Source organism: Cornus florida, unplaced genomic scaffold, assembly GCF_030987335.1.
Source record: "Cornus florida cultivar Cherokee Brave unplaced genomic scaffold, ASM3098733v1 CherokeeBrave_3.0.0_Hap2_Chr11, whole genome shotgun sequence".
NCBI lineage: Eukaryota > Viridiplantae > Streptophyta > Magnoliopsida > Cornales > Cornaceae > Cornus > Cornus florida.
In genome coordinates, this window is record NW_026775581.1 from 196,845 (window position 1) to 223,864 (window position 27,020).

The 27,020-nt window shown below is 39.1% G+C and overlaps 1 protein-coding gene across 14 annotated transcripts in view; it reads right to left on the minus strand.

The window, feature by feature from the left end:
• LOC132282920 (DNA repair protein XRCC2 homolog) overlaps positions 1–26,532 on the minus strand; it is a 66,314-nt gene extending 39,782 nt beyond the window's left edge. For 6 of the 14 annotated variants that reach the window (XR_009471909.1, XR_009471910.1, XR_009471911.1 and 3 more), the window contains exons 1-3: positions 26,198–26,528; positions 25,908–26,055; positions 7,608–7,771 (exon numbers count right to left, since the gene is read on the minus strand). Coding sequence is in view for 11 of the 14 variants with exons in the window: in XM_059784755.1 (XP_059640738.1) it covers positions 7,608–7,771; positions 25,908–26,055; positions 26,198–26,407 (522 nt within the window). In the remaining 3 variants the exon portion in view is untranslated. Of the gene's footprint in view, positions 1–7,607; positions 7,772–25,907; positions 26,056–26,197 lie in introns of all 14 variants that reach the window. The other 8 variants (XM_059784761.1, XM_059784752.1, XM_059784760.1 and 5 more) reach the window with 6 other exon arrangements.
• Positions 26,533–27,020: the final 488 nt, after the last annotated feature.

Below are 27,020 nucleotides of genomic sequence, written 5' to 3' on the forward strand. Positions count from 1 at the left end.
GGAGGAGGCGCAACGACTTGGCTTGGAGATGCGCAAGACGGAGGGCTGGATCAAGGCCGTCAACTCCGAGGAGGCACGCGTGAGTAGAGTGTGCAAGGAGGTGGAGCTATGCATGCAAGGATGGAAGGGCAAGGCCGACTTCCAGGTTGCGGAGATGGACGACCACGACATGGTGCTGGGGTTGGAGTTCATGGACAGGAACAACGCCGCGCCACTACCATGCCTTGGTGCGTTGATGATACTTAGAGGCGAGGAAGGCAAGGCCACATACATGGTGCCGCTCGCGGGCAGGAAGGAGAGTCCAGAGGTGGCAGTCAACACGATGGAGCTCGTGAGGACCTCACATCTCCCGAAGGGCGCTCGTACGTTTGGGCCAAGGACATATGCGCAAGTGCTGATGACCTGCGAGAGGTTGGGTTAGCTGAAGAAACCGTGACGAGGGCGTCACGGAAATGGGTGGGGGAGAATGTCACACCCCGCCTATGGAGGTTGTGCCACGCAGAAGCTGAGGAAGACGCGGCATGGCAAGTGGAGTTTCTAGAGTCTTCCAGACTTGTCTAGTATTGTGTGGAAGATTCTAGTTATGTGTAGTATATTCTAGAGTTCTTCAGAATTGTGTGGAGTAGCATGGAGAGTTCTAGAATATTGTAGATACTTGTAGATAAGTATGGAAGTATGAAGAAGGTGGGAGAAGATTCTAGAGAATCGATCTCCACCGTAGGTTAGAATGCATCCTAGCCATCCATTAGGGATGGGGATGCCTATAAATAGAGGTAGGACTTCATTTTGTAGGCAACAAGTCCTAGAGTGAGTGTTGAGAGCCTTGTAGAAAGTTTGAGTGCTAGCCTTGTACAAAGCATTCTTTGAAGTAATAGAAGTGTTCTTTCCTTTCCAACTTAAGTGTCTTAGTGTGTGTGAGTGTGCAAGCCAAGTGAGGAGAAGGCGAGGGCCACTACAACACTAGTAAACGCACGAGGGGAGTGTGTTAGCTAAGGTGTGCACAAAAGTTAGGCTGACCAAGTCCTTGCGAGAGTAGAAGCAACGCCTTGGTGCCGCACGGGAGTGGCTAGAGTGGTGCTGAAACTCTAAACCCGTGACAATGTGCTCTTTTTATCTATAAATACTACAGCTGTGAATGAGTGATTCATATATTATAAATTTCATTCAAGCCTTTACACAATTCTCTCTCTTTTTCTTCTATATTAAATTTCTACTATTTCCGACACTTCATGCATTTAATTTAGCTTATTTTATCGTTAATGTATAATTTAATTGTGTAGCAATGCATGCTTATTAAATTATGCTTTCGTGGGGGGTATACGTGCTTTATTTCTTTGGGGACATTTTCATTTTTGGGGTCCTTTGTGTGATTATCTTTTGGAGAGATTTTCTTTTTGGGGCATTTGTGCGATTCTCTTTTTAGATATTTCTAGGAGGGACTTTTGTACAAATTGGAGAAGTTGTGCAAAATGTCATCATTTGATTGGACCAAGTTTTAGCCTTTAATTGGTGACATGTGTAAGGCTTGGATGATGCCAAGTGTATGGTTGGATGTGTGTTTTGTGTGGAGGGTTAAGATTGTGACAAGTGGAGGGCTTAGATTTAAGTGTATGTGAGAGGCAGTGCTAGGGTTGTTTTTATGATTTATATCATATATTGTTTCACCTTTTCCACTAATCTTCTTCTTCTTCCTCCTTCCTTTCTCTCTTTACCTCCATTGTTGCTCACCTTAGAGCTTGGTTTTGCCCACCTTCCTCTCACCTTTTGGCTTCACCATAGAAGGAAGAAGACTCGCTTGCACCTTGGCCTACAAGGGCTCTTGTCTTAGATTTTTCATTGCTCATCTATTCTTTGGATTCTAGAGAGGCTTTCTCTATTGAGGTAGGGGGTGTAGTATGATTGTAACCTAAGAGCTTTCATTGTGTTTTGGGGTTTATCATGAGCTATATGCATTTTGTGTTAGTTGTAGGAAGATTCATGAGATTTCTCTTGCTTGACTTAAAGGCTTTTACATGGTTCAAAGCATGTATATATATATATTGTGAACTTGTTATTCAATTGGTAGAAAGATGTGTTGATGTATACTTCATTGAGATTCACTTCAGGTTTACAAGCCTCTTCAGCTTGGTGGTCTCGGAATTAGAAGACTGGCCCCTTTTAATAATGCTCTTCTAGGCAAGTGGCTTTGGAGGTTCGGCAGTGAAAGACATAGATTATGGAGAAAGGTCATCTCTTGTCGTTTTGGGGAGGAGAGGGGGGTGGTCAGCTAGGCCTGTTAGGGCTGCTTATGGTGTGGGGGTGTGGAGGTCCATTGGGAAGGGGTGGGATGAATTCTCCAAACACATTAGATTCAGAGTTCGGGATGGAAGATTTGTCAGGTTTTGGGAGGATTCCTGGTGTGAAGATAGGCCTTTGGCTCTGTTGTTTCCAAGATTGTTTAGGATTGCTGTTAACAAACATGCTATGGTTGCTGACTGCTATCGTCTTGATAGCGGGACGTTGTCTTGGGATGTGCGATTCAGGCGACCTTTTCAGGATTGGGAGTTAGATGATGCCACTGGCTTGTTGGCCCTTTTGTATAGACAGGAATTGGATGGCACTGGTGTGGATTCCTTGTTTTGGGTGCCTTCTTCTAATGGGACGTTCCAGGTCCGGTCATTCTTTGTGCGCCTCTCTGGTTCATGGGTTGCCCTTCCCGTGGAAGACGGTGTGGCTCTCTAAGGCGCCCCTTAGGGTGGCCTTTTTTGTGTGGACTGCAGCTTGGAGTAAGATTCTGACTTTGGACAATTTACGAAAGAGAAGACATATCATTGTTAATCGGTGTTGTCTTTGCAAGTGTTTTGGGGAGTCCGTGGATCACCTTCTGTTGCATTGTCCTGTTGCTTATGAATGTTGGAGTCTTTTGCTTGGTTTGTTTGGCATCCATTGGGTCATGCCTCAGACTTCTCAAGGATTGCTAGATATCTGGAGGGGCCAATGGGTGGGGGCTCAGGCTAGAGACTTCTGGAGGGTGACCCCTCTTTACATTTGGTGGAGTCTTTGGAAAGAGCGGAACAGAAGATCTTTTGATGGGAAGGAGTCCTCTATTGGAGAGCTGAAATTTTCTATTATTTGTACCCTTTTTTATTGGGGTTGGGGGAGGGATTATTCTTCTTTAGAGGACATTGTGGACTTTTTGGGTTCTTTGAGTTCATAAAGTCTTTTTGTGTATATCTCAGGACGCGTTCCCCTTTTAAACGCTTTCTAATACATTTTACTCATCAAAAAAATATATATATTGTTCAAATGCATGATTATGTGTCTTGAAAGTTTATGTTTAACTAGAAAGATGATGGTTTAATGTTAGCTTCCTTGATGTAGAATTATCACTAGATTATTGTTGTTCTTGTCATTTTGAGAAGTATTACTAAATATTTGTTGTTCTTGCCATTTTAAGAATTATTACTAAATTGTTGTTCTTGACATTTAACATGCTAGAGATTAGCATAATGCTTGTGTGGTTGTGTAGCTAAGGTATTAGAGACCTTAAAGTGCTAGCATGAATTAATCTTTTAAGTTGAATTCTCAATGTTAGCATATTCAATTACATATCTTGCTTGATATCATGCCATATTAGCCTTGAGGACTTGGAACATGATATGCTTGAATCTTGCATCTTTTGTGTGCATGGAAGGTAAAACTTGTGAATTGACTATGTGGCTATGTTGTGAAATTGGTTGTTGATTTTAGGAAACACTAGGGACATTGTTACGTTGACATAGCTAGAGTTCAACTCTAGTGCGGGAGGTATGAGGTCTCCCCAATTATAGTAACCACTTGGGTAGTCCCTGCAAGTTAGTAGCCCAAAATAGCTACGTTGTCTTGGTTGTGATGTTCATAACCGGATGTTCGTGTCCAAGATATTCCTATTATGTGATTTCGTATTTCATTTCCAAGTTGACAATCTTATGTACTTGTGGCTTGTGGTTTTTGGTTTGGATGTTCCAACCTTGACAAATTTTGTATGATTTCGTATTTCATTTCCAAGTTTACACTTTGATGCAAATGTAGCTTGGAGTATTTGGTAATGGATGTTCCAATTTGGTTAAATGCATTCTATGATGTGGATTTAAATTATGATGCTCCAATGCTAGTTCTAAGATGATCCCTTAGTTTCACCCTTGAATTAGACGCATAGGAGGCATGTTCCACATATGTATAACATATGCTATTCTTGTGAGGCCAATGAAACCTTAGGTTATCCTCATAATGCACTTTCCTACGGAGTAATTTAATCACACCCGTTGATAAACATTTTTCAGGACAATGCATGCTTGGCATGGATGTAACTTTATCTAGCTTGGATGTATTTTTATTAGTTTCTATTTGCACTTATCCTTATGTATGGGATAGCTTTGAGTGTAATGTATCTCTTAAATGTGGATGTAATCTTCTTTTATGCAAATTGTATCTTGAAATTCATTTGATTAATGTAATGAGGCTAAGGGTGATTCAATTTCAATGTTTATTTTTGCTACTTCAATGTACCCATGTATGTATTTATCTCATTCCATGTTTCATTTCATTTGGGATTGAGCTTAGAGGCCTTAGGGATCAGTTTTGGGCAGGGGAAAACAATGTACAAAAAATTGAGTTTTCTTTTTTTGTAATTTTGGTCACAGTTACTATTCATCGATTTTTTTCCAACAACCGTACCGACCACTCCAGGACATCCAGAGGTCATTTAGGTGTATTTGAAAGCCGCATTTTCAATTTAGACCTTGGGAAACCTTTCTGGCAGCCTACTTTCAGTCCTTTGGCAGAATACGAAGTTACTGTTCATGCATTGGACAGTCATATCTCCCTCATTCCAGATCCAAATTAGGTCACTCTTGAGTCTAAGTTCAAGGATTTTGAATTAGTTTTTCAATGGTACCAATCCCATTTTCATATTCCATTCCTACTGAGAGATATACTCGTTTTAGTGGGGCAGTGTCGGAAAATCACTTGACCGGAAGGGGGTATTTTTGGGAAATCATGATTAAAGGCCTTAGAACCTCTTGGGATGTTATGAATTGATTATATTGGGTTGAGTACACTTCATTTGACTTGTTTTGAGTCTTATTTCTCCACCATTGGGTAAAATGACCATTTTACCCCTAGTTACATATTTTGTTTGTTTTGACCCTTTTACCCTTTTGACCTTAGCTTCCGCAGTCATCTTCTACTTGAGTCTCGTGACTTCTTAGAAGGTTACTTTGTTGTCTTAGAGGTAGTGTCTATCTCTAGAGACCTCCTTTCTTTTCTTGCTTCCACGTTTCGAACTCATAATCGATCAGTTTTTTGGTTACTCACTGATGCTCCCGATTATAGAAATTCGGGCCGTCACATTCCCAAACACCTCCTTGTTCTACCTTTTGATGTCTTCCTTCAAGCGCCTAAGTTTACCCGCAAAGGTGAAGCTCGAAGTGCCACTCGCCCCATACCCCGTCCACCAAGCCTGCACCTCTTCTTGAAGCCCTCCGCCCGAAGCCACATGTTCTCAAATCTAAATGGAGAGCTCCTCTTCCGCAACCCACCACAATCCAAAACCAAGGGAATATGGTCCGAGGTGGGTCTAGCCAAAGCAGCCTGAACCAAGTCCAAATATTTCTCCTTGCAGTCTCCGGATAAAAGGAACCTATCCAGACAAGACAAGGTAGTAGACTGTCTGCCACTAGACCAAGTGAAGGGCACTCCCTCCAATGGCAAATCAATCAACTAAAGGTGGTTAATGAAGCCTGAAAAGTGAAAACTGCTTCATGGCCGAAGTCCACCTGCCCAGGTAAACCTCTTCCGCTGGAAACGAAGAACATCAAACTCCTCACCCACACACCATCGAAGGGGGCATATCCTCCAAATAGAGCCAAGCTCCTCCCACAGTAAATGCCTCTCCCCATCCTCAACAGGACCATAAACACTGAAGAACACCCATTGGAAGCCATCCTCCTCCATAGCAAAACCACAAGAGACGGAAAATATCCCAATCCACACATACCTCTTGGATACCCAGCTCCTATCCGACATCACAAGATTACCTCCCGAAACACCTGAAGCATCCAACACCTCCCACTCAACAAATCTCCCACCCCAAAGGTTCCTAACGACCCTGTATGAAATAGAGGACAACTTCATCTCCTGCAAACACACCACTTGAGTGCCCACTTCTGCACCGCCAACTTCACCACCTTGAGCACCACACTTCCGCATCGCCCCACTCTATTTTCTATAATATAGTGATGTGTAATTTTCTTAGTTGAGAAAACTATTTTAAGTAGATACAACCAAACAAATTTTTGAGTTTTTGTTTTTGGAAAACTGTTTTGTAGTTTACCCAACCAAACGGAATTTCAGACTAAACAAACTGAAAACTAATTTTTTTTTTATTCTCTGAAAACTATTTTTGAAAACTAAAACTGAAAACTAATCCAAGCACGACTAAAGCCATCAAAGGTTGTTTGAAGTCTTGTAGAGGGAGTGTATATCAAGAAAAAGCAAGAGAGAGCTTTGAAGATTTCAGAGAACCTCAAACCAGGGCTTTAAGCTGTGTGATTTGGAATGAGTAGAGATCCTTATATAGAGCTTTAGGAGTTCAAATTCTACATTAATATGGTAAGAACAATACTTGCCTCCTCAGCGATGAGGACATTGAGGAGGGACCTCCTCCACATGGCGAAATTATAGAATGACATGTGTCCATTTTGAATTTTAAATATAAAATTGCGAATGTTAAGGTTCGTTTTAAAAAAATTCTTTACATAATAGAAAAATGAGCAATCAGCATATTAAATAAAAGAAAATATAGAATAAGACCAAAATCCATATGAACATCACTATGCATGGTCCCAATTACGTCCCACGTTGAATCGAACCAAATGTCTGTAAGCATTCTTTGAACCTTTTGTTTCTTGGGCCTCTAATGGACTATGTCACCCCTTTAAGGAGAAATACCTAGCTCCACTCATTAGCAAGAGCATCAAAGGAAACATTTTTCAGCGATTACTTCTCATATAAATTGAAAGAAATTTGATGGTTGAGCTTCACTTCTCTTTGTTTCTTTATTCTCCTCAATTGCATGAATTTGATTTTTACAGTCCTCTTTCTATTCTATTTACTCATTATTTGTCACCATTTAAAGTATTAAGCATCTGAGCACACAATAAAATAATATTAAGGCTCCATTTGTTTCAACGTAAAATATTTTCCTCAAAAAATATTTTCCTTTTTGAGGTAAAATATTCGGTGTTTGGCAAAGGTTTAGGTCGAGGTTGAGGTTGAATCTATCGGGCCGGGCATGTAAAATAACTTGCCTAACATTTATGGGTAAGTTATTTTTGTTAAATTTTAATATTTTTTCCTTCATAAATATTTTACAACAACCAAACACCAAAAAATTAAAATAATATTTCTAAAATATATTTTACATCGAAACAAACGGAGCTTAAATGAAATGTCATCTCAAGGTAAATAAAAATAAAAGTACTAACATGGTTAACACCAAATATGAAGAAAGGTGCGTTGTAGAGTTACTGCAACTTAAATCTTATTCTAGTATATAGTAACCAACTGCATGAAAAGAAGCTTCTCACCTTAAGAGTTGAAAGAAATTCCATACTATCATAACAACGAACATGCAAGAACCGTCTCATGCATGCTGCAAACAATTCCTTGTCATATCCAATACGTGGCTCCTTCAAATTATACTTAGAAACGTTAACATCATTTTGCTCGCAAGTTAAATTGATTCTTGATCCTATAAAAAAATTAAAATACCCTTACAATTTTATGCAATAAATGCTTGTGTTTGAACAAGAAAAAATAAGACATAGAGGCAAACAAAAGAAATCATGGTACGAAAATTGAAGAGAATACAAGCATTAGTTCATGACAGTTTCTAGGAAAATAACATAGTTTATGATCAAAAAAAAAAAAGGGTGCTAAATGAAACAATAAACTAAAGAGAAAAATCACCAAGAGTTGTAGCCCAATGGTACCTCATCCAATTCCCAAACGGGAACATTAAGGGTTATTGTTCCACGGGGGCAAAAGCACATGGGATTCATTTTCCATGGAAAAAAAATGAATAGACTTGAATGTGACATGACTGCATCAAAATAAAAATAGATAGACAAACTAATGCCAGAACAACTTAGGAACATCAAATCAATACTTCTAAATCGGAATAGAAAAATAAGATTCATTGGACCTACTCCAAGTAGTTAGAAAAAGGCTTAACCTTTAAAGGGAGATGTACACCTAATAAAGAGAGTCTGACATCACAACATAGGCTTCTTGTTTTAGATTTATGTATAAAAGAACAACCTAAAAGAAGAAAGAGAACCATAAACCAAGGACTAGGTGGTGGAATTTATTAGAGGGGACTCAGGGGAGAAAGTATAATTATTTAAAAATAGGATGTTCAGAGAAGCATCATGGAATATAGAAATGAAACGAACTTAATATAGAAGAAGATGACTACATATATTAAAAGAGTAGCAAAAGTCTTATAAGAATCAAAAGGACCGGGACCATTATTTAAAAAAACTTGGTGATGGAATGATCAAGTCCAAAAGGTAGTAAAACAAAAAGGAAATGCTATAAAGTTTGGCAAAAAACAAAAAATACTGAAACCTTTGACAAATATAAAAAGGTAAATAAAGATGTTAAGAAGTAGTGTGGCATAACATAGAGCATATGACGATTTATATTCTAAACTAGGCACAAAAGATATCTAAACTAGGCACAAAAGATGGGAGGAGAAGAATATATATACACTTGCTAAGCTAAGGGAGATGAAAACTATATGACGATTTATATGACGATTTATTAAATGTATTAAGAGTGAGATTAACGGAGTTTTAGTAAAAGGCGATGAAATTAAAGAAAGATGGAAAAGTTATTTTGAGAAATTGCTAAATGAAAACCATATAGGAGGTCTACACTTGGAAGAATATGTAGAGAACATATTTTTTTCTGTAGGGTCAAGAAGTGGGAGGTTAGGAATGCCTTAAATAAGACAAAATCGGGGAGGGCTTCAGGACCCGATGGCATTCCTATTGAGATGTGGGAAGTGTCTAGGAGATATTGGTTTGTCTTGGCTAACAAAATTGTTTAATAAGATAATAACAACTAAGAGGATGCCAGATGAGTGGCTCCAAAGTATTCTAGTACCTATATATAAAAGTAAAGGGGGTGTACAAAGTTGTAATAATTACTGTGGTATTAAATTGAGAGAATGATTGAACAAAGCCTAAGAAAAGAAACGGCGGGTCAAAGAATCAATTTGGATTCATGCCAGTTAGGTCAACAATGGAAGCTATTTACTTACTGAGGAGACTGATGGGAAGATATACAGAGAAGAAGAGAGATCTCTATTTGGTTTTTATTGATTTGGAGAAAGCCTATGATAAGGTACCTAGAGACCTAATATGGAGGGTTTTTGAAAAGAAGTCACAAAGGGATACATTGACACAATAAAGGACATGTATGATGGTTGCATGATTATACTTAGAACACCTGTACAGGAAACAAGTGAATTCCCGGGTTAGCATTATGCCCATACCTTTTTGCTTTGGTTACGAATGAGCTAAAACGACACATCCAAGATGAGATTCCATGGTGTACATTATTTACTGATGATATTGTTTTAGTTGATGAAACTAGAGGAGTTAATGCCAAATTGGAGTTTGGTAAGAAGCTTTAAAATAAAAGGGTTTAAGATAAGTCGAAAAAACCAAATAGATAGAATGTAATTTTAGTAAATCTAGGAAGACAAATGAGGATGTAATGACGATTGAGAATCAAGAGGTACAAAAAAGTGAACATTTTGGTTATTTAGGCTCAATTATTCATAATGAGGGGGAGGAGAAATTGGAGATGACATTAATGATAGAATGAAGGCAAGATGGGTTAAATGGAGGAGTGCATCTAGTATATAATTTGATAAAGATATCCCCATACGATTGAAAGGGGAGTTCTATAGAACAACTTATTAAACCAACCATACTTTATGGTACCAAATGTTGGGTAGTTAGGAAACAACATTTGAATAAAGTGGAGTGTGGCAGAAATGTGAATGTTGTGAAACAGAGCTCAATCACAGTGTTGCTTGCTAAGGTTGCTCTATATGACTTGAAGCTTGAGCAGCTTGATGTCAAGACTATGTTCATGCATGGTGACTTGGAAGAGCAGATTTATATACATTAGTCTGAGGGGTTTGAGATTCTGTAAAAGGAAAACCATACTTGCCTTTTGAAAAAATCCTTCTATGGGCTAAAGCAATCTCTTAGACAGTGGTACAAGCAATTCAATACCTTTATGGTTGGGATGGACTTCAACAATTGTGTGTATCACAGGAGGATCTCAGATGGTTCGTTTTTATACTTGTTACTCTATGTTAATGACATGTTGATTGCTTATAGGAACATGTCACAAATTAACATGTTGAAGGCTCAGCTTAGTAGTGAATTTGAGATGAAGGACCTTGGTGTCGCGTATAGGATTTTGGGAATGGAAATTCATAGTAATAGAGCCACGGGCGTATTGTATTTGTCATAGTGGAAATACATTCAGAAGGTGTTAAAACGCTTTCAGTATGCAAGCATAAAAACCTGTGAGTACTCCATTGGTAGCCCACTTTAGACTTTCAACATGATTGTCACCATAGACCGAGGAGGAAGTGGAGCACATGTCTCGTGTTCCTTATACTACTGCAGTTGGTAGCTTCATGTATGCTATGGTGTGCACTACGCCAAACATTTCACATGCAGTTAGCATAGTGAGCAGATACATGCATAGACCTAGGAAGGTCTATTGACAAGCAGTGAAGTGGATATTGCAGTACTTGCGAGGCACTACAGATGTTGGCTTAGTCTGTGGCACAGGAAGCAACACGTGTGGGAGTGTCGTTGGGTTTGTTGATTTGGATTATGCTGAAGATCTTGATATGAGGTCCTGGCAGGGTATGTATTCACTCTTTGTGGCAGTGTGATCAGTTGGAAGGCCACTTTGCAGTCTACAATTGCATTATCTCCAACTGAGGCGAAGTACATTGAAGCCACATATGCAGTGAAGGAAGGTATATGGTTGAAAGGCTTGGTTGGTGATTTGTTTTGACTGTGTTTAGAGACAGCCAGGGAGCCACCAAAAATCAGATGTTACATTGATGTCAAGTTACACTTCATTAGAGATGTGATGACTAAGGTCATTCCTTTTCTTTTTTTTTTTATAAGTAATCAAGAACATTTTCGTTAATAGAAAAAACGCTCAACAAAAAAAAGGGGAGTGAACCCTCAACAACAAGAAGAAAAGACACCATAGGCACCACTACAAATACAAGTTGTCCATAAACTCCATTAGAATATCCATAGATGAACAACTTCTCCCATTCATCCAAAAATAAAGAGTGTAAAATATTTGATTTAATCACCCAAATAGGAGACTCAACTCCTTCAAACGCTCTCATATTCCTCTCTTGCCATAGACCCCATCATAAACAAAGCGGAGTCACCCTCCACGCATCTCTAATTCGTCTAACCACTAGCCGCCCTCTCCAAATGTCTGATTTATATCCCCCTGATCCACCAGATCCTCCACCACAGGATTCGGCTCTTCCCTCCGATGATACGATTAATGAGAACATCCTTTCGTGGGATAAAATAGCCATCGAAAATGAGATGTTCATTGAGCCTTTTATAGTTGATGACCATGCGGGCTTTACCACGTTTGACTTCACTATGGTTTCTAACCATAAAAGCAGGGCTGCTGTGTGGACTGCGGGTGCGTTCAATGAGTTTTTTCTCAAGAAGGTCTTGCAGTTGGGAATCAAATTCATCAATGTCTCTTCTGAGATAGATCATAGGTTTAACACGAATGACGACATTGCGATTTTTGAGCTGCAGTCTACAGAAGCGAGGACTTCTTTTCCACAGGGTAAGTGGATTTTCCGAGAAGTTTTGTCTAAGTGACGCATATAGCCAATGGGTGTCATTTAGAACAAGTAAGTCTGAGTCTCTTTTGGGTGGAGAGAACTTTTCATTACAAACAGAGGCTAAATTTTCCTGAATAGGGATTTCAACGACTGTTTGATCCTTAAGAGTTAAAGAAATGGTTTTTTCGTTTAACTGTAAAGGAATTTAACTATAGATAAAGTTACATCCTAGAATGAAATCACCATGCATGTAGGGAAAACAAAGAATTTTTGGGATAATGAATTTTTTATCATTAAGCCAAATAGCAATGTCCTTTGCTTTAAACTGAATCACATTCAGGGGTGCTTCAGCATCAATGCCTTGAACGCCAATGGGGTGTTTCATTTGCTGCCATTTTTCGGATGGCAGAGCATTATATCGACAACAACTGGTAGTTGCACCTGTATCGATTAAAACACAAAGGCTATATGGTTTATATCCTTTGAAGTTGAGAATGCCGTTAACATATGTATACTTTCGCTTTTTGCCTTGCGAAGGAGCAATTAAAATTTCATCTTTTCCAGTGCGGAAATGGAAGAATTTTGCAGAATTCAGTTTATGAGTTGATCCAGGTAAAAAGGGAGCATCATGAGGATCGATAGGAGCTTTGCCTTTTTCTGTCCAAGTGAAACGACGTCGAGGAGGTACCTCTACGGACTTTCTTGGGGGAAGGATTCGTTCCCATCCAGGATTTCTCTCAGAGACAGCGCGTTGTAGCTGAGGCGGTTTTGCTTTATTGGTAACATAAAGATTAGAACCGGAAGCATGTATTGTAGCCACAGTGGGTTCTGTGATACGTAACTTGGGTACAGAATTGATGTTATCAAATAACCAAGTTTTAGGGATCTCAAGATCTGTCCAATTGAGGAGTTTGGGCTCAATAATGGTATCAAAAGGTCTTGGTTCAAATAAAGTGACTAGTTTGGAGTCAAGTGTAGGAACGGTAGCTGTTTCGGGTTCTCTAGTGAGTTCATAGAGCACTTTCCACTGGATTCCAAGGCTAGGGGAATCATAATCCATTTGTAGTTTGGACAATTGGAGTTTAACTTGGAGGACCTTTTCGATGTTTGGGTCCGACAGTGAAATGAAAAAATTTGGTTTGATTTTAAACCAGATGAGGTTGTTAACCAAATTAGATTGAACACTGCCAATAAGTGCATCAACGGGTTTATGAAAACGATTGTCCATGAGGAGTGCAATTAGTGGTTGATCAGTGCCACGTCGAAACAGTGAAGTGATCTTGATTTGCACTAGTCCAATATGAATATAACGAGCGAGTGGATTTTGTTGTTTCCAGCGCTCAATCTTATCCTTGCTGAGGATATTAAAACCACATTGACCATTTGCTGTATAGTCAATGGTTGTATTGCCACTGAATTGTTCTAGAATTCGTTTGGAAAAGATGGCAAATCGTGAAGTTTTGTAGACTTCTTCTTTTTTGATCCTTTGGAGTTTATCGAACTGAATCAGTTGTTCGTTTGTGAACTGAACTTCTTCTCCAATGACGTCACTAAGTTTGATGTTCGTATTCTCTTCTGGGAGGGAAGGAGTAACGTTCATCATGCAGATATTTTCAATATCTGTTGCTTCGTCGTCTGTATCGCTGGGGGTGGTACTAGACGAGTTACTGGTATAAACACTGCTGGAGAGTTCATACAGGATGGTAGAAGGATCGGTGATGTCGCTACCATAGACTACACAGAGGTTATCTGTCTGTAATCTTTTAACCATTTTTGAAGCTTTCTTGCCTTTTGGGGGGCAGTTAGTGGCATAATGACCAGCTTCATTGCAAATATAGCATTTACAGTCCTTTTTTGTTTCAATGGATTTTGAAGCTTTGGAGGATTTTTTGAATACTTTTTTCTTTTTCCCTGGTGTGGGTTTTGGAGAAGCAGTTTGGGTAACATACTTCTTGGAGGCTTTGGGGCGCCTTCCTTTCCATTTTTTCCAACGAAAGGTTTTGCGTTGGGTGCGTCTAGCAGGAGTAGCCTTATAAGGAGCACAACCGATTTTCCAGGTTTCCTGGAGAATCTTGTCGCAACAACGTTGTCCTTCAGCAGTGCCATTGATCTGGTTTTTGACCTGTTTTTTGGCTTTGGTCTCAAGACATTTTTCATTGATGAGACGATAAACAAAATTTGTTCGAAAACCGATGTTATCAGTTTTTTGGATGCGAACAAGGAAATCGGGATATCCTTTTGCTGCGAGTTCATCCCAGGGATTTGGAAGTTTGTGAAAGAATTGGGGTAACCAATGTTCGATCACATTTGGTGGGAGTCTACGAAAGTATTTGGTAAATAACTTGACGTAGTCTGGAAATTGGCAAATGTTGCATAATTCAATTTTCGAAAGAGCACATGTTGCATCATCAGTGAGGAGTTGCTCACCGGTATGTCCAACCAATTCTTCTTTAAGGATTTTGACAAAACCCCGTAAAACACCATCGATTTTATCGAAGTTATTCAAGAGGGCATCCTTTTGTCGTTGGCCTTGAGGAGTTTGATCCCATTGCCGAAGCCAGTCGAGAGCATCACCTTGGAGGGTTGCTGAAAGGTAATCAAGGAAGCGATCACGTTCCCAGGTTCCTTTGTAGTTATTGACGAGAATTGCTAAGGACTGTGCCCATTCGTCGATAGTTTTCAAATGGTCTTTATAGGGAACATTTGTGAGGTCCAAATAAGTGCCATGTTGTGAAATGGGGAACTTATTGAGGTCGTCTTTTCTTGTCCAGGTGGGGACTGTAGAAAAGTCGTATTTATACGAGGAAGTATAGACTTTGGGTTCAGCTGGTTTGGCTTTTTCGTCGTCAGTCTTTTGGCCTGAGCCAGAGACTTCTTCGGCGGGAAGAAAGTCTTCGGTGGGAAAGTCGCCATAGAAGGATTCGTCTAGAATCGTGTCTGATGGTCGTTTTTTGGTTTTTCCCTTGTTAGAAACGTCTTCGATGGTTGTATCGGAAGAGGAAGTCGGAAGAGGATCGGCCTCAATGGTTTCATCGAGTTCTTCAGAAGAGTCTGACTTATTCGAAAAGGCATAAATTTGTTCGTCTTCGGATGTATTTTCTTCGTCAGAGGAACTTGAGCTGTCGTTTGGTGTGTAACCAAAGTGTGTAAGTAGATTCTCATTTTGTAGTGAGATCTGGCGCATACGAGTAATGATATGAGCGCTTTCGTCGAACGTAAGTTGCGGGTCAACATATAAAGCCTGTAAACAATTGAGCTGATCTATGATGCTGTCATAATCATCTCGACGATAAGTAGAGGAAGAAGGTTTAGAAAAGACTTTTAGAATTTCAACCTTATCTTCATGTCCGTAAAACAAAGGTTTAACCTTGTACCGGGTCGGTTTTCCAATAGAGGGGTTAACTGTTGGAAAGGTATCGTCGGAGGGAAGAGCCGAATCCTGTGGTGGAGGATCTGGTGGATCAGGGGGATATAAATCAGACATTTTAGCTTTTTGAAGTTTGGCTAAATCTATAGTCATTTGATTTATTTGTTCCTGAAGAGCAGCATCAGGGGTAGATGAAAGAGTGAAAATCTGGGTAAGAGTTTCGAGTTTGTCATTCAAGGAGATCATTCCTTGTTGGACATCTTCAAAAGAGGAAGCCATATGGGTGTTGGTTGCCTCTAAATTGTGCTGGAAATCGATTTTCCAGTCTGTAACCATGTCGACGAGAAAGTTGATTCCTGCCCCGACTTGCGTGAATGAAATAGGTTCTGTGGAAGTGAAATGGGAGATATGGCGATAATTATCGATATCGTGACCAGTAAGGTTTCGGATACAGTTTACAGAGCTATTTTGTGCCATAGGGATAGAGTCTCAGATATTTCGAAATCTGTTCTGGTGCCTAAAACCAAGGTTTCCTGTAAACAGCTTAATAATTGTCACAAAAGTCATACAAACACTGACAGATAAGCAAAGACAGGATAATATGGGCTTGCAACAGAATTCAAACATAAGAGAGATATATCATAAGCACAACGTAGATACTGAAAACTTTATTACATAGAAACATAAAACTTACAGTGGTCCAGATTCGAGGTAGGCTCTGATACCAATTACACACAAACACATATGCGGAATTATAACAGAACTTTTACAAGACAAGGGGAAACTGAGAGATTTACAAACACAAAACAAATGGTGAAAAACAGATGCCCAAACCTTCTGGAGGCTATGGTTTAAATAGCATTACAAAAGAGAAACAGTGCCGGAGAAGATAAGAGCGAATCTTTTCTTTTACTGTTTGGAAAGTGAGTGTCGGCAACTTTCACTGTTGATGAAGGCAACTTTCACTGTTGATGAATAGTGTGTCGGCAGCTTTCGGCTACTTTTGCTTTTGGAAAAAGTAGAGAAGACATGTCTTCTGTCGTGTGCTGGATCATGGTTGCAGTCGAGTGGAGAAGATTGTCGGTTATCCTTCCATGGCATTGATGATATTATGGAGTTCATATTCATCAAGAGGAGGAGTACTGGCAGGTGACTGTGCATCAGCAATATCCCATTCAAGATTTAGTCTTTCAGCGCCATCTTTGACACGAGAGGGGATATCCAGTGTAGTCATGCTAACGATTTCTTTTTAAAATGCGGTAGCAGTCTGAATCTGGTGTTCACCATTCATATCAGAACCATAATAACAAGTGATTGTCGTGATGAAGAGTCTGCGTCCGTCACAACAATAGAAAACTGGTTCTTGGTTATAATAAGAACCATCAAGGAAACGTCTCGCAGTGTCCTGTAGATGTAAGAAACTGTGGATTTCAAAGTAATAAGGAACAATACTGTTGGCCAGTTCCTCAGAATTTAAAAGTCTATTATGCTCGTACTCATCATGTGCGGTGAGTTTGAGGTACCATATTTGATAAGGTTGAAAGAAACGAGTTTTTTCGTAACTTCCAATGGAACTGGAAACCCAAAAAGTCAGATGACGACTGTATTGCCAGTGTTTGCTTACTTTGTAAATCATGGATTTTATCATGGCTGGGAAGAAATGATAAGAATCATGGGAGGAAAATGTAATTTTGTTTACTAATCCCCAATCAATAGGGTCCATAGACCAGTCAATCCCAGGAATGATAAAAAAGGTAAGCTTAGGGACTCGTTTACCGTTGTAAAGCATATCAAAGTTATTGATATCTTCATGGAACATTGCATAATAATTTTTTATGATAGCATAGTGATCTTCAATCTTGCGATAGATAATCCGAAAGAGATCTGGAGGAAACAAGTCTCTTGCTTTTTCAAGAAGACAGATACGATTGATTTTTGCAAACGTATTATGAGGAAAATCTTGTTCTCCTACCAACTGGGCAAGTTTGAGAAAACAATTTATTTGAGAAAGCGAAAAATCTTTTTCCCAGTCAATAGTAAGACAGATCTGTATGCAGAGCTTTTTAAGCTCATCCGTCATAACTGCTTGTTCAGCTATAAGGGCAGTAAGAGAACTCAAATGTTGTCTGAATTTCTTGTTGGCACAAAGTTTATGTGCTTTCCAAACATTGTTAATTTCATCATAAAACTTGTTTGGAAGTCCAGGATCATAGAAATTGTTAATTTCTGTAATATCTGGAGTTTTGGAAAACATTTTTTGAGAAGCTTGTCCCACATTATAGAAAACTGTTTGGGCTTCTATAAGCGTGTCATAAGCTTTAAAGCAGGAGCCTGTAAACGAACGAAGCTGTTTGTGACAGTCATTCCAGGTTTCATAAATGCCAGGCTGGTGACCTGCAAAAACCACAAACCATTTGTTTGGTTGTGATGGAGTTGGTTGAGATGGAGTTGGCTTGGATATAGCTTTTTTAGCTATGGTAATCCAACCTTCTGTATCTGTAAGTTGATCAGCCATCTGTATGCATAGGGAGAGATAAATCTGTGTTAGATGTCTCTGGAAGTCTGCTCAGGAAATCTGCAAGAAAATTATTAGTGCCTTTGATATGTTCAATAGCAAAGGAATATTGAGCAATTACATTATACCATTTCAAACGGCGACCATCTAAGCAATTTCTTTTATTGATCAGAAAATCTTTAACAGCTTGGTTATCTGTTCGAATAATAAAGTCTTCTGGAGCGAGATAAATATGAAATCTTTTGATTGCCAATTTGATTGCCAGAAGTTCTTTTTCATAAATAATATAATTCTGTTCATTTGGTTTAAATGTTCCAGAATTATAACCGCAAATTAACTCTTCTTTTTGAAGGCGTTTTGAGATAGGAGCTTTTCGAGCTCGGATCATAGGATACGATGGGGTGTCATCAATCCATTGTTCTTGAGGAATGGCTTTTAAGACACAGCCCCAGCAGAGCTCGGAGGCATCTGTTTCAAGAATAAGTTTATCTCCGGTTTGGGGAAAATAGACTTCAGGAATATGGACCAGATCAGCTTTGATTTGTTGGATAATGGTGGTGTCATTATCAGTCCATTCAAAAGTGACATTTTTCTGTAGTTTCTTTAATAAAGGGAGTTCTTTTTGAGCTAACCCTTTAATAAAAGAACGGCCATAATTCAAGATTCCTAAAAAGCTTTGGAGTTGCTTTTTATCGTGGAGGATGTCAGGGAAGTCACGGATCTTAATAATTATGTGATCCTGTAGTTTTATACCTTTGTGAGTTAAAACTAATCCCAGAAAATCAATAGATTCTTTTTCAACATCTATCTTGGTTGGAGATAGAATGATGCCGTATTTTTTCAGTTTTTCTGAAAGACAAAGAAGATGTTTTTTATGCTCATCTCTTGTTTTAGAGAAGACTAAAATATCATCTATGTAGACCACAACAAAATCTTTAAGATCATTAAAGATAGAATCCATCCAGCGCTGATAGATTTGTGGTGCTGTGTTAAGACCAAAAGGCATAACGGTCCATTGGTAATGGCCGTGAGGTGTACTGAATGCCGTAAGTGGTTTAGACTTTTTTCGCAGTTTGATCTGCCAAAAGCCTGCTTTACAATCAAACTTACTGAAGATTGTGGAGCCACGAGTTTGATTAATGAGAACATCCTTTCGTGGGATAAAATAGCCATCGAAAATGAGATGTTCATTGAGCCTTTTATAGTTGATGACCATGCGGGCTTTACCACGTTTGACTTCACTATGGTTTCTAACCATAAAAGCAGGGCTGCTGTGTGGACTGCGGGTGCGTTCAATGAGTTTTTTCTCAAGAAGGTCTTGCAGTTGGGAATCAAATTCATCAATGTCTCTTCTGAGATAGATCATAGGTTTAACACGAATGACGACATTGTGATTTTTGAGCTGCAGTCTACAGAAGCGAGGACTTCTTTTCCACAGGGTAAGTGGATTTTCCGAGAAGTTTTGTCTAAGTGACGCATATAGCCAATGGGTGTCATTTAGAACAAGTAAGTCTGAGTCTCTTTTGGGTGGAGAGAACTTTTCATTACAAACAGAGGCTAAATTTTCCTAAATAGGGATTTCAACGACTGTTTGATCCTTAAGAGTTAAAGAAATGTCAGTTATCCTTCCATGGCATTGATGATATTATGGAGTTCATATTCATCAAGAGGAGGAGTAATGGCTCCACAATCTTCAGTAAGTTTGATTGTAAAGCAGGCTTTTGGCAGATCAAACTGCGAAAAAAGTCTAAACCACTTACGGCATTCAGTACACCTCACGGCCATTACCAATGGACCGTTATGCCTTTTGGTCTTAACACAGCACCACAAATCTATCAGCGCTGGATGGATTCTATCTTTAATGATCTTAAAGATTTTGTTGTGGTCTACATAGATGATATTTTAGTCTTCTCTAAAACAAGAGATGAGCATAAAAAACATCTTCTTTGTCTTTCAGAAAAACTAAAAAAATACGGCATCATTCTATCTCCAACCAAGATAGATGTTGAAAAAGAATCTATTGATTTTCTGGGATTAGTTTTAACTCACAAAGGTATAAAACTACAGGATCACATAATTATTAAGATCCGTGACTTCCCTGACATCCTCCACGATAAAAAGCAACTCCAAAGCTTTTTAGGAATCTTGAATTATGGCCGTTCTTTTATTAAAGGGTTAGCTCAAAAAGAACTCCCTTTATTAAAGAAACTACAGAAAAATGTCACTTTTGAATGGACTGATAATGACACCACCATTATCCAACAAATCAAAGCTGATCTGGTCCATATTCCTGAAGTCTATTTTCCCCAAACCGGAGATAAACTTATTCTTGAAACAGATGCCTCCGAGCTCTGCTGGGGCTGTGTCTTAAAAGCCATTCCTCAAGAACAATGGATTGATGACACCCCATCGTATCCTATGATCCGAGCTCGAAAAGCTCCTATCTCAAAACGCCTTCAAAAAGAAGAGTTAATTTGCGGTTATAATTCTGGAAAATTTAAACCAAATGAACAGAATTATATTATTTATGAAAAAGAACTTCTGGCAATCAAATTGGCAATCAAAAGATTTCATATTTATCTCGCTCCAGAAGACTTTATTATTCGAACAGATAACCAAGCTGTTAAAGATTTTCTAATCAATAAAAGAAATTGCTTAGATGGTCGCCGTTTGAAATGGTATAATGTAATTGCTCAATATTCCTTTGCTATTGAACATATCAAAGGCACTAATAATTTTCTTGCAGATTTCCTGAGCAGACTTCCAGAGACATCTAACACAGATTTATCTCTCCCTATGCATACAGATGGCTGATCAACTTACAGATACAGAAGGTTGGATTACCATAGCTAAAAAAGCTATATCCAAGCCAACTCCATCTCAACCAACTCCATCACAACCAAACAAATGGTTTGTGGTTTTTGCAGGTCACCAGCCTGGCATTTATGAAACCTGGAATGACTGTCACAAACAGCTTCGTTCGTTTACAGGCTCCTGCTTTAAAGCTTATGACACGCTTATAGAAGCCCAAACAGTTTTCTATAATGTGGGACAAGCTTCTCAAAAAATGTTTTCCAAAACTCCAGATATTACAGAAATTAACAATTTCTATGATCCTGGACTTCCAAACAAGTTTTATGATGAAATTAACAATGTTTGGAAAGCACATAAACTTTGTGCCAACAAGAAATTCAGACAACATCTGAGTTCTCTTACTGCCCTTATAGCTGAACAAGCAGTTATGACGGATGAGCTTAAAAAGCTCTGCATACAGATCTGTCTTACTATTGACTGGGAAAAAGATTTTTCGCTTTCTCAAATAAATTGTTTTCTCAAACTTGCCCAGTTGGTAGGAGAACAAGATTTTCCTCATAATACGTTTGCAAAAATCAATCGTATCTGTCTTCTTGAAAAAGCAAGAGACTTGTTTCCTCCAGATCTCTTTCGGATTATCTATCGCAAGATTGAAGATCACTATGCTATCATAAAAAATTATTATGCAATGTTCCATGAAGATATCAATAACTTTGATATGCTTTACAACGGTAAACGAGTCCCTAAGCTTACCTTTTTTATCATTCCTGGGATTGACTGGTCTATGGACCCTATTGATTGGGGATTAGTAAACAAAATTACATTTTCCTCCCATGATTCTTATCATTTCTTCCCAGCCATGATAAAATCCATGATTTACAAAGTAAGCAAACACTGGCAATACAGTCGTCATCTGACTTTTTGGGTTTCCAGTTCCATTGGAAGTTACGAAAAAACTCGTTTCTTTCAACCTTATCAAATATGGTACCTCAAACTCACCGCACATGATGAGTACGAGCATAATAGACTTTTAAATTCTGAGGAACTGGCCAACAGTATTGTTCCTTATTACTTTGAAATCCACAGTTTCTTACATCTACAGGACACTGCGAGACGTTTCCTTGATGGTTCTTATTATAACCAAGAACCAGTTTTCTATTGTTGTGACGGACGCAGACTCTTCATCACGACAATCACTTGTTATTATGGTTCTGATATGAATGGTGAACACCAGATTCAGACTGCTACCGCATTTTAAAAAGAAATCGTTAGCATGACTACACTGGATATCCCCTCTCGTGTCAAAGATGGCGCTGAAAGACTAAATCTTGAATGGGATATTGCTGATGCACAGTCACCTGCCAGTACTCCTCCTCTTGATGAATATGAACTCCATAATATCATCAATGCCATGGAAGGATAACCGACAATCTTCTCCACTCGACTGCAACCATGATCCAGCACACGACAGAAGACATGTCTTCTCTACTTTTTCCAAAAGCAAAAGTAGCCGAAAGCTGCCGACACACTATTCATCAACAGTGAAAGTTGCCTTCATCAACAGTGAAAGTTGCCGACACTCACTTTCCAAACAGTAAAAGAAAAGATTCGCTCTTATCTTCTCCGGCACTGTTTCTCTTTTGTAATGCTATTTAAACCATAGCCTCCAGAAGGTTTGGGCATCTGTTTTTCACCATTTGTTTTGTGTTTGTAAATCTCTCAGTTTCCCCTTGTCTTGTAAAAGTTCTGTTATAATTCCGCATATGTGTTTGTGTGTAATTGGTATCAGAGCCTACCTCGAATCTGGACCACTGTAAGTTTTATGTTTCTATGTAATAAAGTTTTCAGTATCTACGTTGTGCTTATGATATATCTCTCTTATGTTTGAATTCTGTTGCAAGCCCATATTATCCTGTCTTTGCTTATCTGTCAGTGTTTGTATGACCTTTGTGACAATTATTAAGCTGTTTACAGGAAACCTTGGTTTTAGGCACCAGAACAGATTTCGAAATATCTGAGACTCTATCCCTATGGCACAAAATAGCTCTGTAAACTGTATCCGAAACCTTACTGGTCACGATATCGATAATTATCGCCATATCTCCCATTTCACTTCCACAGAACCTATTTCATTCACGCAAGTCGGGGCAGGAATCAACTTTCTCGTCGACATGGTTACAGACTGGAAAATCGATTTCCAGCACAATTTAGAGGCAACCAACACCCATATGGCTTCCTCTTTTGAAGATGTCCAACAAGGAATGATCTCCTTGAATGACAAACTCGAAACTCTTACCCAGATTTTCACTCTTTCATCCACCCCTGATGCTGCTCTTCAGGAACAAATAAATCAAATGACTATAGATTTAGCCAAACTTCAAAAAGCTAAAATGTCTGATTTATATCCCCCTGATCCACCAGATCCTCCACCACAGGATTCGGCTCTTCCCTCCGACGATACCTTTCCAACAGTTAACCCCTCTATTGGAAAACCGACCCGGTACAAGGTTAATATCCGAAGCAATAGGGCAATGCAACAAAACATGGTCCACAAATTCCCCAGCCTTTTTGCACATGAAGCACAAATTAATAGTAATATGGCGTCTTCTCCTCAGATTATCAAGGGTAAGAATGCTTCCAAGAGACATCGTCCATGTGAAAAAAGCCACTTTTACTGGTGTTGAAGTCCTCCAAACAGCTTTCCAAAGAAAAGAAAAACGATGCGTACAGACTCCATGAAACTTCGATAAAACAATCTTACCTCAAACACCCCACTGGATCCTCCCTCCCACACCATTCTATCCCTGCCCTCCCACTCCAACACTTGCCTATACAATAAACCCATAAAATCAGTAATCTCCATCGGATCCCAATCATTAAAGTTTCTACGGAAAATCACATCCCAAGTTACTCTCCCGTTATCAAGCCGATAATAGTCTGCAACCATAGCATGCTTATCCACAACAATCCTAAACAACAATGGAAATCTACTCGCCAACACCTCATCCCCACAACACAAATCCTTCCAAAAACTAACCTGACTCCCATTCCCTACTCTAAATCTAATCCGTTTTGAGAACTCATCCCAACCCCTCCGAATTTTTTCCAAACACCCACACCCGCTGAAAGAGATACCTCACTAGACTTCCATCCTCCCCGCTCTTCCCCAAACCGGCAAGCAATAATCCGCCTCCATAACATAGACCTCTCACACCCAAACCTCCAAAGCCACTAAGGTCTTTCCTATTATCAAGTTCAAACACTTTGTGGACTTGATTGGTGTTTGTACTTATTGAGGCCCTTAGGGGGTAGCTGGGAGATGGAGTTTGGCGGAATTCGAGTTAAGGTGGAGATTTGTGATGTTTATGGCCCAAATTTTGTTTCGGCCCAAGTCGTTTCGACCAGAAAATGGGCTTTGCATGGTCCCAAGACCACCCATTTTTTTGGCGAGTTGTGGACCCTATTTAGTACTCTCTTGTAACTCGGTATATAAGGGCGTCTAGGGTTTAAAGGGGGATAACGAGAGAAGACTGAAAATCATAGGAAAGGGAGTGGAAGTGAGAGCGAAAGCTAGGGTTTGGGGGTTGAAACTTGTAATCTCCAGTTTTTTGCATAGTAGAATCTTTCACCGAATCTTCATCGTAGACATAGGCTTAGACTTGAGCTGAACCAATCTTTGTGTTCTTTTTGTATGGCGTGTTTACTTATCTATCGTGATTATTGTTTTGTTCTTGGTTCGCTGCATTTGTCGTACAGCCACGGCTTATCTGTCCACGCTATCCTAAAAAGACTAGGAAAGATGCATGCCAAAAGGCAGTCACCACACCAAATACCCTCTCAAAAACGAATGCTCCCCATCCCTGACCTTGAATATGATGTGTTTAAATAATTCATCCCATCCCTTCCAAATGAATTTCCAAACACCTACGCCACGTGGGAGCCTAACCTCAAGGGAGCACCAACCACCGCCCTCCTCCACGAATCGCAGAGATGACCATCCTCCAAAGCCTCTATCGCTCTACGCCAAATCTCCACAGCAACTTCCCAACAAGAGCCTTATTTTTATTTATTTTTTTGATAAGTAAGATTTCATTAAAGGCATTCAAAAGGGGAGCGCTCCCAACGGAATACAATAAGGCAGTAAAAACTGAGAATAGATGAGAAAAGAAGATAATAATTTGGGAAATTTTCACCACATTAAATGATGGTGTTCTATTGTGTATTTATAGTTACAACAATAAGATAGAGATGGAGAGATTCTCTCAATAAACTTATCTGTTTGTTAGTTGTTACAACAATAGGAGAGAGATGGAGAGATTCTCTCAACAAACCTATATGAGATTCTCTCAACAAACCCTTTGATCTGATTTTCTGGTTGATCTAATATATCACTAGCTAATCTCTTAACACCCCCCTTCAAGATGATGGTGGAGCAAAGGACAAACCAGCAGCTTGTCTCTTAGTAGTTGAAACTGAGGTACTGATAGAGCTTTGGTGAAGAAATCTGGTCAGCACTTGGTACAAACACGATTTTTAGAGAACCACGTAAAACACGTTCCCTTAAGAAGTGATAGTCAATCTTAATATGTTTGGTTCTGGCATGAAGAACTGGATTGGAGGCTAACTATGTAGCACTGATATTGTCCCAATAAAGGATTGGAGGATGGTGTAATGGGACTTTTAAGTCTCGAAGAAGGTATGTAAGCCACTGGATATCAACTGTTGTGTGTGCTAATGCCCTATATTCTGATTCCGCAATTGATCTAGAAACAGTGATTTGCTTCTTAGTGGCCCAGGTGATGAGGTTAGGACCAAAGTAAACACACAAGCCAGTAGTAGAACATCGCATCTGGAGAACTAGCCCAATCAGCATCCCCTCAGATGTCAAAAATTAAGTTTGTCCTAATCAACATATCATACTGAGTAATGGCGAATTCTTTTTTTCAAAATAGGGAGGAAAAACGAAAAAGGGTAAGCATCTGTATTGTTCATTTTCTGCTGTTGTTTTAGCTCTGTTCTGAGCTTCTATTTTGAGGTACTGTTGTTTTGGTGGTTGCTATTTTATAGCTTCCACTTTTCCTGTTGTACCATATTGTCTTGTATTATTAATAATATAACCATATTGGGTGGGGAGTTTGGGGTGTGGGGAGGGAAGTAAGCAAGATTCAAATAATTATCAGATCTCAAAACAATAATTAAAACAAGAAAGGGCAAAACAATGAATAGGTTTGATGTGCAAGAGTGAAAGAAGTAGCATAGCTAACCATTACATTCCACTATTCGATGCTTTAACGATTGTGAGAGGCGTACAATATCGAATCGACAGTTCAAATCGAAGAACATCACTAAACGCTCCAAGCCTCCATAGTGCACACCATTCCATTCTTTAGGAAGAATACAACTAATTGCGGCCTAAATACAAATTATGTATTTGTATTTCACAAAAATTAAATAAAACAAAATAAATGCAAAAGGATAAAAATAAAATCATATATATATATATATATATATATATAATGAATGATGTAGTAGTAGCCTAGTAGGCATTACATACCTCAATCAAGATCTGGGTTTTGGCCGAAGGAGAGGGCCCAACGATCTCGACGACGTTGCCGACGCGCAGAGGGACCCTGTGGAGAGGAGGGATAAGCAACAAGGGTCGCTCCCTCAGAACCCTAGCCAGCATTTCTTTGGCGCTCTCGTCTCCCTCGATCCATTCGATTCCTTTTCCTTTTGCTTTTGCTTTTGCTGCTGATGATCTCATTTCTTTTACACTCCTACGCTTGCTTGCTTTTCCTCCAGTTCCACGATGGAGTAAGCAGTTTTTATTTGCTTCTCTTCAACTATTGGGCGGGCGGTAGAACAAAACACTCCTTCCTTGACAACAGTCGCGCGTTTTTCACCCAAAGTGAAGAAGGGGCACAACCAAAATACAGTCAAAATCGTCTCCTACGCAACAGTGAATATGTCCCAGGCTGCCATTTTGCCACAGTTAGTCAAAGAAAAGAAAAGAAAGTAAATTAATTTTTACTGAAGACAGTATTAGTGTATATATATAAAGTTTGCCACGACACTTGGTCAAGACAAAAGAGAGTAAGTCAGTTTTTTTAGTACACATATACAAACCACGACACTTGGTCAAGACAAAAGAGAGTAAGTCAGTTTTTTTAGTACACATATACAAAATTTATTCATCCCAACTTTCTCCTTAATAACATTTCAATATTTTTTTGAATGTACATCCTAATATTTTTTTAGAATACGATCTACAATTCATCTATTTCTCTTGTTAGGAAAATATTTGGACGTTGTTCCTGCATTACAATATTTTTCTAATGTACATCTCAACTTTCTCCATATTAGCATCTCAATATTTT